Genomic DNA, 16,560 nt, shown 5'->3' with positions numbered 1-16,560 from the left:
TGGAAGTGGGCAGCCCTGATACTTTAGTAAACAACAGACCATTGCGGTACTCGATATCTGCAGCTTTGGATACGGAAATGGGGTAAATTAAATTCACGGGAAGTACTAAATCAAGCTTTAAACTCGCTGGCCAAATCAACCTCTGGGGTTATTGCTACTTAAGTTGAATTAGTAAACTGCCATGTTCCCCTCGCAAACCACTCAGGGATCCGGCCCAACGTGGTGACTGCTGTCGCATCTTTATCTCAAAGCGCCATTCAGTCAATTTTTGCGTACAGAAACAAGCGCTTACGCAATTTTCACGGAAGGGAGAAGATACCATAAGAGAAATGTTACAAGAGGGAGAGTGGGCAGGAGGCGGAAAGATAGAGGAAGGCAGAAAAACGAGCAAAAAATACGGAGTAGCACTCGTCTACCAACTAATGTAAAGACATATGTATAGAATGCGCAATATCATGAAGGCTATCAGAAAACTTTCTATACGTGATCCTCTATCTCATCTTCCTCCAGTGCCACCTCTGACATGGAAGTGGTGATGGCTTCTGTTTTTTCTACCCTATTGTTTGGCAGGAGGTGTCCCACGGATTCAAGATAGGCTTGCACAAACTCCGTGTAGTACTGACGTTCATGGAGGTACTTTTTTAAACGCTCTGGCAGTGGTAGGAGGTCAATGTGGTCCTTGCGGACCTTGAGAAGGATTTCAAATCGACAGAGGTGAGCTAATGAGTGTACGACAAAGAACCGTGATACTGGGTAGAGGAGACGTGCTTCTACGTGATGGTTCTCATCTAAATGGTCGGTTGTACCACTACCCTGATGGTTGGCTGAAGTCGTAAGTACGGATTGCCGTAGGAAGAAACGTGTTCGACCCCGCTCTGATTCCGCAATCACGTGATTAATGAACTGGGCAATGCTCGGTGATGTAGTGTCGGCGTCTCCTTGCACCGCAAAACCGAATTTCCCTGAAATAAAACATACGGCATAAAAATTGGATGCATCCAAAGCCAGTTAAGATGGCCCAACGAATAGGTGGAGCGGCCATTAGACACGATAGAGCTACAGTAACTTTTTCATTAAGGCCTTTAATCAATCCAATTACAGTCAGTGTAGTTTGGAGGATAAAATCTTCGAGGGCGTTTTCAATTTCACGAATGTTACAGAGGTAGGAGAATAATTTGTAGATATTTAAGTGACAAGACGACGCAAACGACCGTTCAGGAAGTTTTATCAATAAGTTCGATCAGTTACTAAATTAGCGACATGACCAAGGAGGCAACACGATCGAGGCAGTAAAACCAACCTATGTTCAAGACCAGGCATCCGGGATACCGACAGATTAACGTTGGCACAGTCTACACTGTCACTGCAAAGGCTAAACACGACCAGGAGTCGCAGTAGACATAAATGCAGCAAGGCGCGATTATAAGCGCTTTAATATTCGAAACTACACAGAGTGGTTTAGAATTGTACCAATACAGTTGATGAAAGAAACAGTAATGAAAAAACGGATATAATCAGAAATTTACCACCAGTATGTTCAATACGAGTATGATAGGTGCGATTTTCAGCCCGAAAACTGACACTCAAAATGTAGAGCTCGTGTCCACTGTCACGAACGAGAAAACTGCCGTTTGGTCGGTCTTTCAGCAGCAACTCAGCTTCTTCTATGGTAAGCGGACCCCAATACCATCCAGTCTGCAGTGGTCAAAGGATAAAATTTGACAAGGTGGCTCCAATTTCGCTTTCCGTTGGTAAAACAAGACTCAAATTTTAAACCGCTGGAAAACAAATTTATTCACATAAAGACAATATTTCAAACATTGCAAGGTCCCATAAACACGGAATATTTACCAATTACTTTCTTCAGAATGAGTACGTGTAGGTAGGCCTATATTCAAAAGAGGCCACTTTCAAGTCCGTGTTCCGACAGATAAGTTGCACGCAATATTAAAAGTGAAAGTTTGGAATAATGTGAATTTAAAAATTGAAATAATATACCTCTGGCATAAAACTATAACAGGGAATTGTCAGGTTCGATATTTCAAGACAAATGAAATTGATGATAATCCAAGTTGCTTTTAAACGATAATAATGTGGTCTAATATTCTCTAAAATCGTCACTACTGACGTTTCTCGAGCATTTACCCGCTTCAATTGGTTTATATTTTGCAAGAAGATCCTCCTTTGATCCGTTTGATTGGCATCCACCATTAATGGAACCTGCGTATTTAACAAAACCCGTGTCGGAGGCTCCTCGTTCCTCGTTCCCACATCTTCCACCTTAAAGCTCGGTCTGGCCAGCTGTCCGGTCGGTGTCTCCACTTTCGCTGACTCGATCGCCCGAAGTGCGTCCGAAACGGGTGCTGGTGGGTCGCCGTCGGTCAGCTGCTCTACCATTGCGCAGTTATCATCAGCTTGACAATCTACCGCATTTACGAAATTGGGAACTTCGTTCCCATTCTCCCCTTCCTCCTCCTCTTGCTCTTCAACAGAAATCGCCGCGTTTGGTGGCCAATTAACAGAGAGCTTTATCAGCGGAGAAGAGGGCCTTGAATCCACGGCCTCAGCAACAGCACCAGCAGTTGAAGTTGTGGTATTTGTGGCAGGAGTGCTAGGTGGTTCCAGAGGCTCGCAGTGATAGTAATGGTGGAAGTGGTAGTGGTGCAGCATTATGTGCTGTTTGTGCTCACCACCGCAACACCCAGTAAGGCCGTCAATGCCACAGAGAGCAGGTTCAATGCCCGTGGAAGCACAGCGACAAGCAGGGATGGAATCAGGCTGAGTTTGCACTTCCACATTGCGTGTAGCTGGCTTGAGTTTTACAGCAATGCTTCTGGGTGGCGGAGGCGGGGGCGGAGGCGGGGGCGGAGGCACGACACGGGGGGGGCAAGTGGGCGGTGGGGAAAGGGAATGTTTCTGATGAGGACCACAGGGGAAGAGCCAGCGAGGAAGGCGGCTGCGGTGTTGATGATCGACGGGAGAGGCGAGGGAGACCTGTTGAGGTGTCGGATGGAGTTGCGGTTGGTGGTGGTGACTGCAGGTGCAGGGAGCTGGTGAAAGTTGGCGTCGACGACTGGAGGGTGCTGGGTAGGACCCATTGGGTGGAGACACCAGAGCTTTGGGTCGTTGATGCTGTGTCGGCCTGCAGGGGATTGGTTAAAATCTCCATTAGAATAATACTCCTTAATTCTCCCACCTCACGGATGAATCTTAAATCATGGTATAACCACAAAGCATTAATGGAAAATCTGTTATAAAATCCGCAATTTAGCGCAATCCTTAATACCAACACTAAGGAAAGACGGAAGCAAATGCACCATTATTTCTCATGCTGACTCACGCCGCAATCGGAAAAGGATTTGCAATTTTCGCTTCTAGGATTAATGCAATGTCAAAAAATGCTAGTCTAATATTACTTTGTGGATGCTAGGCCTTGCAGTTTTGCGAATTCAACATGCGACCTACAAAAGCCTACATCTACGTGAAGGTTTTATGCACTAGTTTGCTAAACATAGCATATCGCCAAACTCCAAGCACTAATAAGACAACACTTAAACTGCATTCAAATTCACATTGTTTACCAGTAAATGGACGAAGTGTTTTGACGGAAAGTTAATAAAGTGATCTAAAAATAAGATTTTTCGTTGCAAGGTATAGATGCTCAAAATGTGCATTTTTAATTAGTAAATTAAAATCAAAACTTTTGAGAGGATTAATCTCTGGGAGTTTGCAGACGGAATTCGATAAACACATTCACGATGGAATCATCGAAGAATCTAAGTAGGTTGTGCATTAGATAAGAGCAGCAGTAGAAGTTGTTTTTCAACAAACCAAATACGCTATTTTGAACACAATTATCTTAGTTAATTAAAATATCAACAATTACGGATTGGACATCTAAAACAAAAAAAAAATAAAAAAATTGCAAAAAAACCCAACTAAGAAATCTAAGCATCACTTGTAGAGAATAAAGTTGGAGATAAGTTTTAAGATTGTATCCAAAAACCCCACTTGTTTTGTATCGCTCCGAGACTTCCCCGAAGGCAAAAGAAGACAATACTAGAGCCGAATATGTCAATGACACATAGAAGGGACCAAGGACTACTGGCATGGCCCAGAGGCCAGGCTGCCCGGTGGAGGTACAAAGGCGGAACCCCTAAGTGGCCCGTTACCAAAACTGAGAGGAAAACAAACGAAGTACTACGATTGTGAGTTTACAAACTTGAATACAAACAGGAATAACACCGCTAACTAGTAGTATGCTAGTTCCTGATCCCAATGACTGTAAGCACACGAACAAGTCTAGCTAAGTAGCAAGACTCATTTAAATGAACCATGTATTTGTTAAATTGCGATCTCAAAACAACCTATTCACTCGATCAACGACACGAGATAAAGTTTTCTCCAGTTTTTGTGAAAGGAATTTACTTAAATGTGAAGTACATAATGACCCAACAAAAGACAAGACGATGAAAGTTGGGAAAAAACGTCGCAACTAGTGGCAATATTTGTCGTCAGACACTACACACAAGACTAAATCCACGATATTTACTTTTTTAAAGTCTTGGTAACATTTTCAAGTATGCGGAAGCTAAAACTAAGCAGAAAATCACGGACAGAAGTAAGTTTTCGACTTCTGAAAAAAATGATGAATTAAATTTTAAGTAGAACAAATCTTCGCCCCACTTTTTGAAATGGCAAACCAGTTTTGCCTCAAAACTTTTGAAACAGCCTGAGTAGCAAGAACGTGCTTCATGTGTGTGATAAGTTACTAAACCATGCTCGCATCAGAAATATTTCTTAATTAAAACGACTATTCAATACAGCACAGAAGCGTCTTGATGCATAACTAAAATTCACCAAATTAAAACGGGGGGCCTTATCAAATGAAAAATTTCTTAACCTCAAATAGTTTTTGATCCTTTTAAGCATTGCTTACTCATTTCGTTTCGCGGTATTTTTGGTGGTCACCTCCAGCGCAGCCTGCACGCACCTTGGATCAATTTGCATCAACTGGACACGCCGCTGGTGTTGAGGTGGTTGACTTTTGCTTCTGCGTCGTTGTGCGTACAAACTATCAGCAGTCGAGTCTCGACCACCACCGGCGGTTTCGCCAGCACGGAACCATCGAAGCAGACGGTCTGTCAGATTGTTAGAAGGAGTTGGATCGGGAGTGTTGGGACATCCTCGTTGTTGATCGGTCGTGGTGGTCTGGACGCTGTAGCTGGTTGTGGTCAATGGGTAGTAGACTGAGGGATCATCTGGGTCCAATGCGATAACACGTTCAGGGACAAAGTTAACTATAAATCAACGTCTCTGTCAGCCGCTGTGGTTTCTTGTAACAAGGATATTCATGGAAATTGTATGCCATATTTTTTAGCTTTTATTTGAAACGCATCCAACGTTAGCAGAGAAGGTACCACTCAGATTAAAGGAATCTTCTTGCAATACGAGAAGCCGGAAAATCAGTTGTAGTAAGCACAGTCAACAAAGCAGAAGTGAATACCACCCAAATGGCATGAGATCCCAGTATTTTGTACTACTTTGAATATGTTTACATACTGGGTGGCCTCTCTTTGAAGAAAACAGAAAGAAAGCACCAAAATCTAGTATTTCGCTCTTGACTACTTTCAGATTATGAAATGGAGGTAATTATGACAGTCCATTGCTTGAAAAACACCCCATCCTCAGAGAAACAAGTCAATGTTATTAGGATAAAAATGGGCAAATTTTTTTGTATGAAACAGAGTATTATGCTACTTGTTTGGCTAACTCTCGGTTTTGGTGACAGGCCATTTAGGGCTCGGCCACTGTATCTCTTCCAGGTGGCTTGGTGTTCGGACAATGCAGACAGCCCTAAGCCCTTCTGAGCTTCGTCAGTACACATTCCATCCGAGTATTGTCCTCTTTCGTCTTCATCGGTGACAGTGAAAACTGAACTCGGTCTTAAAGGACAACTATCCTGGATGATGAACCTTAGCAAGACGGAAGAAGTGCATATGTTGTGAATGGAAGAATTCGTAACGACCCCCAGCAGGTCTAAAAATGACATCCACTTTGGACAACTACTCCAGTCTTTAGTTCTCCAAAAAACCTATTGACTGCTGAAGCGGCACTAGCCGTGAACCATGTGAGTAGGTTCGTTAAAGAGCCGTCTACCGTACCTGTATAGGGACATTAATTACGTGAACATGCGGTACCCCTTCCAATTCTCTACTAGCTAAATGGAGAATCCATATAGATATGGCTGGGTAGTACTGAAGTGAGAACAGTGACAAAGAGGAATGAGTACGAAATCTTATTCCCAAGAAACTATGGTAAGTCTCGTCCTTTGTTAAATGGCTGTTTTTAGGCCAGTGTTCCTACGGCTAGCGATGGGCAACGCACGATAGTTGGCACATTCTTCCTTCTCCCGACACAGGTCCCGTACTGGAAAAAACTCCAGATCAAGTAGAGTTGCCAAGAGAGATCGGTGACTTTGCTGTCAAGTATCTTCTCAGTTGCATGAAAACTCTACGACTGGCACGGTTGGTTCGTGGGTGTTTTTCTTACAACAGCAATTACGTTGTGATGGCTGACACGGGAGGTTGACCAAGGGGAGCGCAGGGAACGACCCTCAAAAGAGGCGAGGGGCTATGCAACGCGTTACCTGCTTATCTCTTGGTTTTGAAAACGAGTCAATCAGGTCTCTGGCCTGACCTTTGGGCCACGCAAGTAGACCCAACTCCTACTGTACGTCGACAATACATTTACAGCTGTCTCAGCATGCTATAATAGTTCGTCCGTAGGCTGAGTTACTGTAGTTCAGCACAACTCCTGCCTACACATTGTTTTACACACTTTGAGCAATATCTTCCGACTTCTTTGTGTTTAATCAAACGACGATTGTTCTGTGACCTTATTTTTAATGCTGAAGATTATGCTTTAAAAAATCAAAAGGTTCAAAAGATCAGCAAAGCTTCCTGTTTACGCAACATCAGAAATGCAAAACAGATCCTTGTCGTCTATGTTTGGTGCATTTAATGAGAATTAGTGGTTTCGAAGTTGAGATCGTTTGAAGTATTTGGCTGATTAACGTAATTTTATGCAAAAGTTGAATGAATTAACCTATGAGATAAGGGGTAAATAAATCGGAGGCATTTGAATTAGACTCGTTGACTTTAAGTGAGCCAATTGTAATATAATCTACCATGACAATGGCATACGAATTAAAACATGGTTTCTACTTCAGGCACCTATCAGTTACGACATCAAATGTACTGGTCAATGCCAAAAATAAATAGGTCATCAGGAGTGATGTTAAGAGGTTCTCATTGCAATTTGTGAAGTAGGTAATCAGGAAGGGCAATAAGCGCTTGGAATATGCGCCTTGGAAGTGTTGAAAGTCGCGACTGATTACGGCGAAGGCTGGGCAGGGTGAAAGAACGGCGGCTTAAAGATAGCACAAAGCATAAAAAGTAGCAAGACGTAAGTGGCAACGCTTGTTGTGCACTACAATGTATCCAAATCAGCAGAACGAACCACCCGACACCTAAGTGAAGGCCCCCTTGCTATACCAGAGAAATTTATGGGGTGCTATTTACCACATAACCACCGTCAATCTTCGTCTTGAGTAAAATGATTCACCTCGGAAGTCATTTGTGGAACGATTAACAGAATCTGTAAATCAAGTACAAAATGTCAAAATAGAAGAGGTTTTACCGTCCTAACTGGCTAATTCTAATGTGACTCAATTTGAAGGCTTTGGATGCCTATAACTAGGTAAATATTCAACTTAACAGTGGCTAAAACAGAGCATTATTGAAGCGATGCTCTAGAGCTGGTGATTAGAGTCCAGTGTTAGGCAAACTTCTAATTTTTTTAAGCTACATAAGGTACTGTTACTAAAGGACGATCGTTTCCAAAAACCAATACAACTCTCCATGACTCACTCTGGAGAGGTTTTCTGTTCCTCCAACAGGATAAAGGTTTAGTGTTGAATCATCGGTGCAGTGAATCATTTGGCTGAATGGGCTACCAAAAGTACAGGACCAGACAACTAGACGGACGGGTGGGCGAAAATGTGTCATGGCCAATATCGCCGTCACACCCTGTCACGTAGTAAGTCCTACCGCTGAACCCCTCTGTGCAACGAATCGGCAAGATACAGATAAGCCTGCGCACGGCCAGCCCTGTCTCAACCACTGTTCTTTGAGTTGCTTCGTTTTAACATATTCCAAATTTGTGGCATTGTTAAGTAGATACTAAAATGATGCAAATATTTTAGGATTAAAAATGAAAGCGTCGAATCACCGACCGGTCATGTGCTCGAATTACACGCTTTCAGGACAAAAATACTGTCTTTTTAACCGAAACAGCTAAAATTGACTGAACGTTCATTTCTTACAGAGGCCACCAAGAATACAAGATCACTGTACCACTAAATGTGCATGAGAGTCAGGAATTCCCATATGTGTAGAACTAAAGTAATATCGTTTTTTTACCCGAAGCATCAAACACCTCGATCCTAACCAGTATCGATGCCTTATCTGAATTATTTTAATAAAATTACCTTAGTATACAAAACGCTAACTTCTAGTTCACGCACTTTCAAATTAAACCAACAATCAAATCATAATCTTACGAGTCAAAATTCCGTCTACGACGCCGATCATTTGCCGCAGAAACCACGTTCTTTGGGAGGACTAGATTTGATTAGGTCAATGACGTCAGATTTCTGGTTTTATCAGTGACGAACCCCAAAACAAATACATTACAATACCTGAAAACAATTTAGCTTGGATATATAAAAAACGACAAATTCAATAACCGCCCAGACGGCACTACGAACACCCATTTATTACTGGCAGGCTATTTTCAGTAGTAAATTCTATCTTCCAAACCAGACGTTTCCATGCGCGAGGCAGGCCCAAGTGGCTAATGTGATGCCCGCTCTATTCGTGATTCTGACATGGGTTACCTAGGTAGGAAAACAACCTTGTTCACCCGTTATTTTCATCGACAGGAACCAATCCAACGAGCTCTTTTTTCTTCACCTAAGGGCGCCCAACCTTAATCCAAGTGCCTATCGTGAATCTATGTAAGATGAATTAGGATTATTCCCGAAATTTGATAGGTCTCCTTCCTATGCCCTTATCATCACAAACAAATCTGAGCTACAACTATCAAGCGCGAGTAATCTAGGCCTATGGTAAGTTTCAGTTAAGCGCCATATTTCCTGTTTTATTTAGTAAATAAATTCTAAGTGCCAAATGATAACCTCTAGTGATACCAAAAAATTATACAAAACTCTACAAGTAGCATGACCATTCGGGAAGACACAGTGAAGTTGCCGCTTGTTCCTGTTTTAAAATTGGGGTATACTTATTAATAGCATTAAATGAACTTCTGTAAAATTAAAATAAGCACAAACAGAAGTCCAAGTAAACAATACAATGGAAGAAGTGGGTCATAAAGTGAAGTAGCGATAACAAATGAACGCCGGATTTTTATGAATTTTGGTCGCGAAAGTTTGGCACACAGAAGGTCAAGTGGCAGCGAAAAATCCCATTTAAGAATGACATAGAATTGCGAAATAAATTATACGTTAAACGTAGATACTCATGCAGTAACAGCTTGTCTACCGACTCCAAATCTGCCGTTGGCAGAGAATAACGGATTATGTTAGATAGGAAACACATTCGAGAATTAAACATATTCCAATGGCACAAAATGTGTATGTTCGCATTTAGGTTAATACGTATCTTTTATGAGTTCGTGAATGTCCAGAAATCCCACCAGAAATTCTCAACGGTATCGAAAAATTGTTTTGGTAGAAATTTCCACTACAATCAGAGATGATTCATGGAACGCAATTTTCGCCCATGAAACCATGATCGCTGGGTAGCTAGAATCATAGCAGACCGGACCAAAGACGAATGAATGGGCGCTCCTTTGATCAGCAATTCGTTTATAACACCCACGTATGTTTGCGACCAATCTGACATGATTCGTCAAAAAACCTTAACCAACAACCGATAGTTCAAAAGAATTTTTTTGAAAAGACGAAGTTCATTTGTTAAGCTTGTGAACTTAAATGTCTACAATGAGGGCATTTTGCAACAGTCTGCCACTACAGTTGTCTTATTAGCACGTTTCGCATTTGGACATGTAGGTGTTCGCTTTGACTCTGGAATATTCAGACTCCTTTATTTAAGGCGACTAGTCCGAAGGTGGCTAGTGAGCTTCAGACTAGCTAAAACGGCAAAAACAGGGCTGACCTAATGACTAGTGTTACCAGTAAGGCGGGAATAAACAAACTCCCACTTAGAAAAACCACCCCAGGGACTGGGGAGTTTGGCACTACGCCAAAATAGGCGTGCTTGCAATGCTTCTGCTGTTGTCGGTGTTAGTGACACGCCATGCGCACGCGCAGCAAGCTGAGGGGAGGAGGTGGGCACTTACAGGCACGCACGCTCACGCGTCCAAGCACTGAGTACGGCCACGCATCCCCACCCAATCGATATTGCTAGGCGGCTTTTGCTGCTGCTGCTGCTGCTGGTGCTGCCTCTTCGAAGTGAAGACAAGGCAGAGGCCAAAATACACACAATGACTAGGAGAGCTGAGATGGATCAGGTAGAAGAGGGTCACACCCAAGAGCTCCATGATTTAAAATGCACTTTTGAACTGAAAGTCCGGAGAACGCGGTTAAAACACCTAAGTTAGGGGGGGGGGGGGGGAAAGAAGGCCTCGTGGGACTTGATCAGGTTAAAACTCCTGAAATACGGCCTTCTCAAAGACAAAGACTTTAAATTGATATGTACATTTGGTCAGAAAATTGCATACACCTATTTTAAACCCGTTTAGTGGATTTCGATGCCCATGAATAGTAAATCCATTGTGTTAGAACTTACTTATCAGTAATACAAATTAAGTTATAAGATCCAATGAGGAAATGCACTCGCTACAATTGTCCCCATTTTTTTCAGAATGAATCATAACACAAGAAACACCGTTTAGGGAGGATCTTATTTGAAGAATAATTAATATTTTTGGTTCATATAAGGCTTAGATATTATGCATTGCCAACAAACTCAATCTTTTCTTAAATCACTGACTGTATGTGGGTTCAATTCAGTCAGACACAGCACAGTTTGATGTACCAAATGAAATGGCATTGATAACTCAGGTTTTCAAGCTGTTAAATCGACTGAACAATCCAGAAGCTAAAATGAAATTGAGAAAAAACATCCTCATGAACCCTTGAATGGTATAGCTAAACGCCGAAAGCTAAAAGTAATTAGACACAAATAGAGAACAGCTTCTCAGTGAATCATGTCTCAAATTTTACTAAAAAGACACTGAACAACATTGGGATTATTTAATGGATAGAATACAAGACTTCGGTACCTTAATTTCCCAACTATCAATTCTTACCTGTTATTTATTAACAAAGGTGCAATTATTTAATGCCCAATGTTCAAAATAGTCCCAGCGATTAATTTGATCATGTTCTCCCAAAAAGAACCCGCCATTTTTACGTCTAATCTTAGCTATTTCCTCCAGAAATCTGTAAGTAAAAGACACCGGCTTTAACTGAACATTTGATTCCTAAGCTCCCAGATCCTTTGCTCACTTCCACACCCATACTTCTTAGAACATAGGGGTTAAAATTTGGTTTGCATTGAAGCGAAGGTAGACGAAAGGAAAAGAGGATGAGTGGTGACCAACCTGGGACGATACGGGAGGGAGTGTTATTTTGTGAGACCGACTGACCTGGAATGGTCTGGGCGTAGAGGCTGGTCGGAGTGGTGTGTAGACCACTGGTTGAGGAGCCGCCGGCAGAAGCGCCCGGTTGGTCTCGCGGAAAGAAGTGCGGTGAGGAGGTATGGGATGGGAACGTCGACGACGTGCCGGTGGCATTCTAGGTGGCAGGAACGGATTCACCACTACAAGTAAATTTTCCCAGATCTGCTTTGAATGCGACTCTATCCTATTAAACTCGAAATGAGATGAAATCTCGCAGATCTTTTCTACCGGGAATTAACTAACTTGCGACGTTTTAGTTCAGAGAAAAAAGGATGCACATTCAACGATCTCCTCTTCATGTGTTATTTTCATTGAATGACTATATTTTTTCGACAATTATGCCAATGTGAATTTACAAGGTCGTCACGATGGTGAGGGTATATAGAAATAATGTCAACAGCTCGGCCTCTGACTCGCCAAAACCTTAGGGGCGGCAAAAAAGCCGGAATTTATACAAGCTTGAAGGCTATGAACGTGGAATGTACTGAGCACCTTTTTGAGGATTATAGAATGTAGATTTTTGCCTGGAACTCATAAGACTATGCAAAACCGGGATGAAAGTAACGCACATTCTTCAACTCACTTTATTGTTTAACTAGTTGTCAGAACCTTAGCGCATCAAAGGGGAGATTTTGCTAGGTCTTGATTGTGAAGAATCATAAGGAACACTCGTTACTGCCAGGGGATCAAGATTAGTGCATTTTTGGAGATGGCGGTTATAAGTCTCCTGACAGTTGACAAGGGGTGCTGGATATTCCAAGCTACTATTAAATTAGGTCATATTGCATAGTTAAACACTAAGGGATAACACAGGTATATTGAGGAATTTGAGAAAAGTAAAAATCTGTCGCAGATTCTGTAACAACTGACACTAGAAAACCGAATAAGAGTTAATCTTCCCTCGGCGGTACTATAAATCATGCTTCGTTGAGACATTTGGAGAGCCACAATTACTAGAGACAAAACTTTGACCTTATAACGTCTTTAGCTGCAGCAAGCGGAATATTGTAAGGGTAAATAAGGAGACTTCACTCATCCTTTAATAACCATGCTTTCACTGCTACTACACCCAACTATAAGGCTTGCAGCCTCGTTCAAGTAGTGATTCAGGATGCGTGACGTCACTGACGAACAACCCAAATTACAGAATAATTTGGAGGAGGCGGCAACAAATTTATCTCCCGTTATAATCATCGTTCGTGCTCTTCTGATATCAGTCCTCATCTGACAGCAAACTAGCATGAATGGTGAAACAAAATTAATCATTGGCGACTTCAATCTAGGCCTGATGAGCTATGGATACTAAATTAGTTGTTTGAACTATAATTTTGTGTTCCTTGTAAGATGTCCCAAAGAAATGCAATGGCAACAGAGGTGTTCAAAGGTTATCTCTTGCGTGACCTTGAATTCGATTCTATCATAATTGGTATTATCCACAAACCCGATTTTTCACTCCGACTCTAATGCATATGAACGCTATCAGAGCTAGCCAAAACCTCAAGCAGCAGATTTAGCCATTGTAAGGCGCCTGTCGTCAAATTTTAACATTTTCCAACATTTTAGCGACGGCTCTATTCCATCAAAAAACTTCGTGCTTTTTACTGTAACCGATAGAAAGGAATGTAAAGTTTCAATATTTGAGATTGTTTTGATCTGGTCATGGAGTTTTGCGTGCTTATTTTAACGTAAGCTTCAAACAAAGAGGAAGTCCCCAAAATCCAATACAAAAATGAATGCGGAGAAATGGAGAGCCTGCAAGTTGGTCCCTGGAACTGAAATGGCATCATTTAAGGCAATTTAGTTTACATTTACTACCACAATTAGGATAATCAATGCCAAAATTGATGTCTTTTACACCTTTTTGCAATCTCGAAAATATCTAGTCATGCAAATTGTAGCCGAATTTTGCACAAATGCGCACAGTTTTTTGAGTTCATGGGTTTATGTGAAGCCATTACAGGTTGCTACGACTTTACCCTACAAGGCATTGTTTCACTGTATTTGAGAGAATGAACATAAAACTAGACAGAATGAGCTCTACGATGCAGGTTTGACTCACTCGGCATCCGCCCTAGACCTTCGACCAAAGAGGAAGTGGTGGGCATGGCTTTTGTCGCGAGCGGATATCACATGCAAGCAGGAATTCTACGTGACTCATCGCATTCTGAAGCGTGTGCTTGTCTAAAGCAAGCGGTAATGACGCCAGCTGGAGGGTGAACAATTAACGAGGAGCCTGATGGAACTGACAAGTACATACACCAGATGGCGGCTTTGACAATGAGGCATTTGGGGAATCAAAAGGAATAAGTGCTCGATCGCAGTTACTTAAATGCAAAGGTTAGCTTTCCTGTGGAGAAAATTGTTGGAATCGAAAAACACTGATATAAATGCACATTAGTTTCACAAACTATAAAGGTTTACTTCTAAACAAAATATATTTAAATGTGGATTTGTCACGACCATAGCTGTGCAAGGGATGGAAGCACTCGCGGATCTCTGAAGGTTGGTTGAGAAAAAATAGCGGGATTTTGACAAGCAGAGAGACTTAGCCTACTGAGACAAGCGATTTCCAAAAGCAACAGTCTATTCAGAGGACTCCAATCGTAAAAAATTGTTGCGCTACGCCTTAAAAAATCTGGTCAGCGCAAGATAGACTTAACTGGAAAATGATTCGACGGATCTGAATAGCATTCTATCGGAAACTTACTAGTTTATGGGAAGCATAAACATTCAAAGAATATAAATAACCGCATAGTGATATATTCATGACATTAGGTAGTAAAAAAATTTCAAAAGTCACATTTAAAAACGGCACGGAAACAGCCTTAGCCTGCGATACTTGAGCATTATTCAGCTCAAAAGCCAAATTTCATATCCATGGGTAATTTTGATATCAACGATACTAAAACAAAACGAAACATGAAGTAAAATATACAAACCAAAAGAATCCGCACTGAACTTGTGGGTACCTCTATTTCATAGTTAAAACATATTTCGGATGATAAATACTATTCCGCCATACTATCGTTGTAAAATGACACTTATTCTAATGCAGCAAGGAATCATCTGCTTTTAACCAAAGAAACCGCAAAAGTAACCGGAACCCAGATCATCATATTGTCTAAATAAAAAAATTTAAGTTAATATGGCAATCAACAGAAGCTCATCCCATAGTTTACGGTAGCAGATGTAATTGTAAGACTAAAAAAGGGTTTAAACGAGACCCACATTGAAAAAAGGGGAATTAGATGGTGAGACAGGCTCCAGTGAATGTGTGTTGCGAGACTGGTGGAAAACGAGAGAGGCCAGGCTTGGGTGTCTAACGGCCGCAGTGCAGACAGTTTTTCGTGGCGCAGTAAAAATGACAGTTGAGAGTTTGCTGTTTACTGGCTGCAATGTCGGTCTAAAGGGGGAACGGATGGTGTTGTTGGAGTTGAAGACTACGGCGTAGTCATCCTCGGAGCGAGATGCAACAGGCGCACCAGTAGGCAGAGTCGTGAATAGCACTTCCGGGTGATGCAGGCAGGATTGATGGTGAAAGTGATGCACATGTATTTGAGGTGTTGTTGATGCTGATTCACCAACAGGTGGGGTAGCCGTGACTGTATCTACGGTTGTAGCGATCACCAAAGTAAGAGGGTCCGATCCTGCCTTAGCAGAGGACATTTCTGCTGCATATTAGTTAAAATCAAAAAGTAAGGACATTTATCTAACTAAAAAAAGGATATAACGCATTTACCATGATTTCAGCGGAAATTAAACGTTGCGAATTAGGAAAAATTTGTTCTGCCTGACACAGTATTAAAGAGACCTACAGACCCGTTTAACTACAATCAGTACATGAATGTAAAGGCCAATGGTTTCACTAAGTAACGTTCCGAATAATAAACAATACTGGACGCTAAGACACAAGAATATAATTACAATATTGCCCATCGTCAAACATAAAACAGTCTCGTACCCTTACTTTCAATAAGAAAATTACCATTTCTGGACCCCAACCGTTTGGTAAATTAACTCTGCAAGCCTTCGCAATTGCTGTAATTTAACAAAAGGTCAGTTTTTTAATCTTTTCCTCATATTTGCATAAGCGACTTTTGGTTGCAGAAAGTAGAGCAACAATATGGCATTGAGGCCAAGATTTTTAATATACTGGGATCTAACCACCAAAATACAAAACAAAACAGCCTCTACGCGGGAAGAAACATACGTCGACAAACCTCAACCGTCCAAGGTCATAGGTAGAAACTAAAATAGAGAGGTGTTCATCATAATTGAAACTGAAGTCGCTAAACAAAATGTACCATTAAAAAAGGATAGACTTATTGCTTTGGCAAAATATATATCCCTAAATAACCCCCAAAAATAATATCTCATGATCATAGCAGCTAATTCTAATACCATAATTTCGCAATAACAATTTAAACACAGTTTAAAGAAAATGGCAAACTTGGTGCAAATAATATTCTATTAATAATATGCTAGATACTGCGCAAGAGTGCGTTACATATTCTGCTTCTCATGCGCCTCAAAAATCACAATGTTTCGTTACGACTTCATCCTGTTGCACACTTAAAAGGCTTGCGATGCCCCAAGACCTCCCCGAAGACATAAGAAGACATAATACTCGGGCAGAGTATATATATTTAGCATACAGAAGGTATTAGGCGTACCAGAGTGGCCAGGGGCCAGCCACCCGGCGAAATACAATGGACAAGACAAAGCGGATCCTCACCAAAACTGGGACTTAAGCAACCATCGTATTGCATGCTA

The 16,560-nt window shown here is 41.5% G+C and overlaps 1 protein-coding gene across 1 annotated transcript; it reads right to left on the bottom strand. All coding sequences in view use genetic code 11, as the record gives it.

The window, feature by feature from the left end:
• Positions 1-477: 477 nt before the first annotated feature.
• On the bottom strand, positions 478-15,453 carry EGR_02159 (Suppressor of cytokine signaling 7; the record flags this gene model as incomplete). Its single annotated transcript, XM_024491408.1, has 8 exons — positions 478-962; positions 1,527-1,695; positions 2,146-3,142; positions 4,940-5,300; positions 10,277-10,418; positions 10,495-10,548; positions 11,615-11,902; positions 15,016-15,453. The coding sequence occupies 8 exons, from the start codon at positions 15,451-15,453 to the stop codon at positions 478-480; spliced, it is 2,934 nt and encodes a 977-aa protein (XP_024354261.1).
• Between the last annotated feature and the right edge of the window lie 1,107 nt (positions 15,454-16,560).

The sequence above is a fragment of the Echinococcus granulosus genome, assembly GCF_000524195.1.
Source record: "Echinococcus granulosus chromosome Unknown EG_S00009, whole genome shotgun sequence".
Classification (NCBI taxonomy): Eukaryota; Metazoa; Platyhelminthes; class Cestoda; order Cyclophyllidea; family Taeniidae; genus Echinococcus; species Echinococcus granulosus.
The sequence above is the reverse complement of the archived record's forward strand: the minus strand, read 5'-3'. Positions and strand labels throughout refer to the sequence as shown.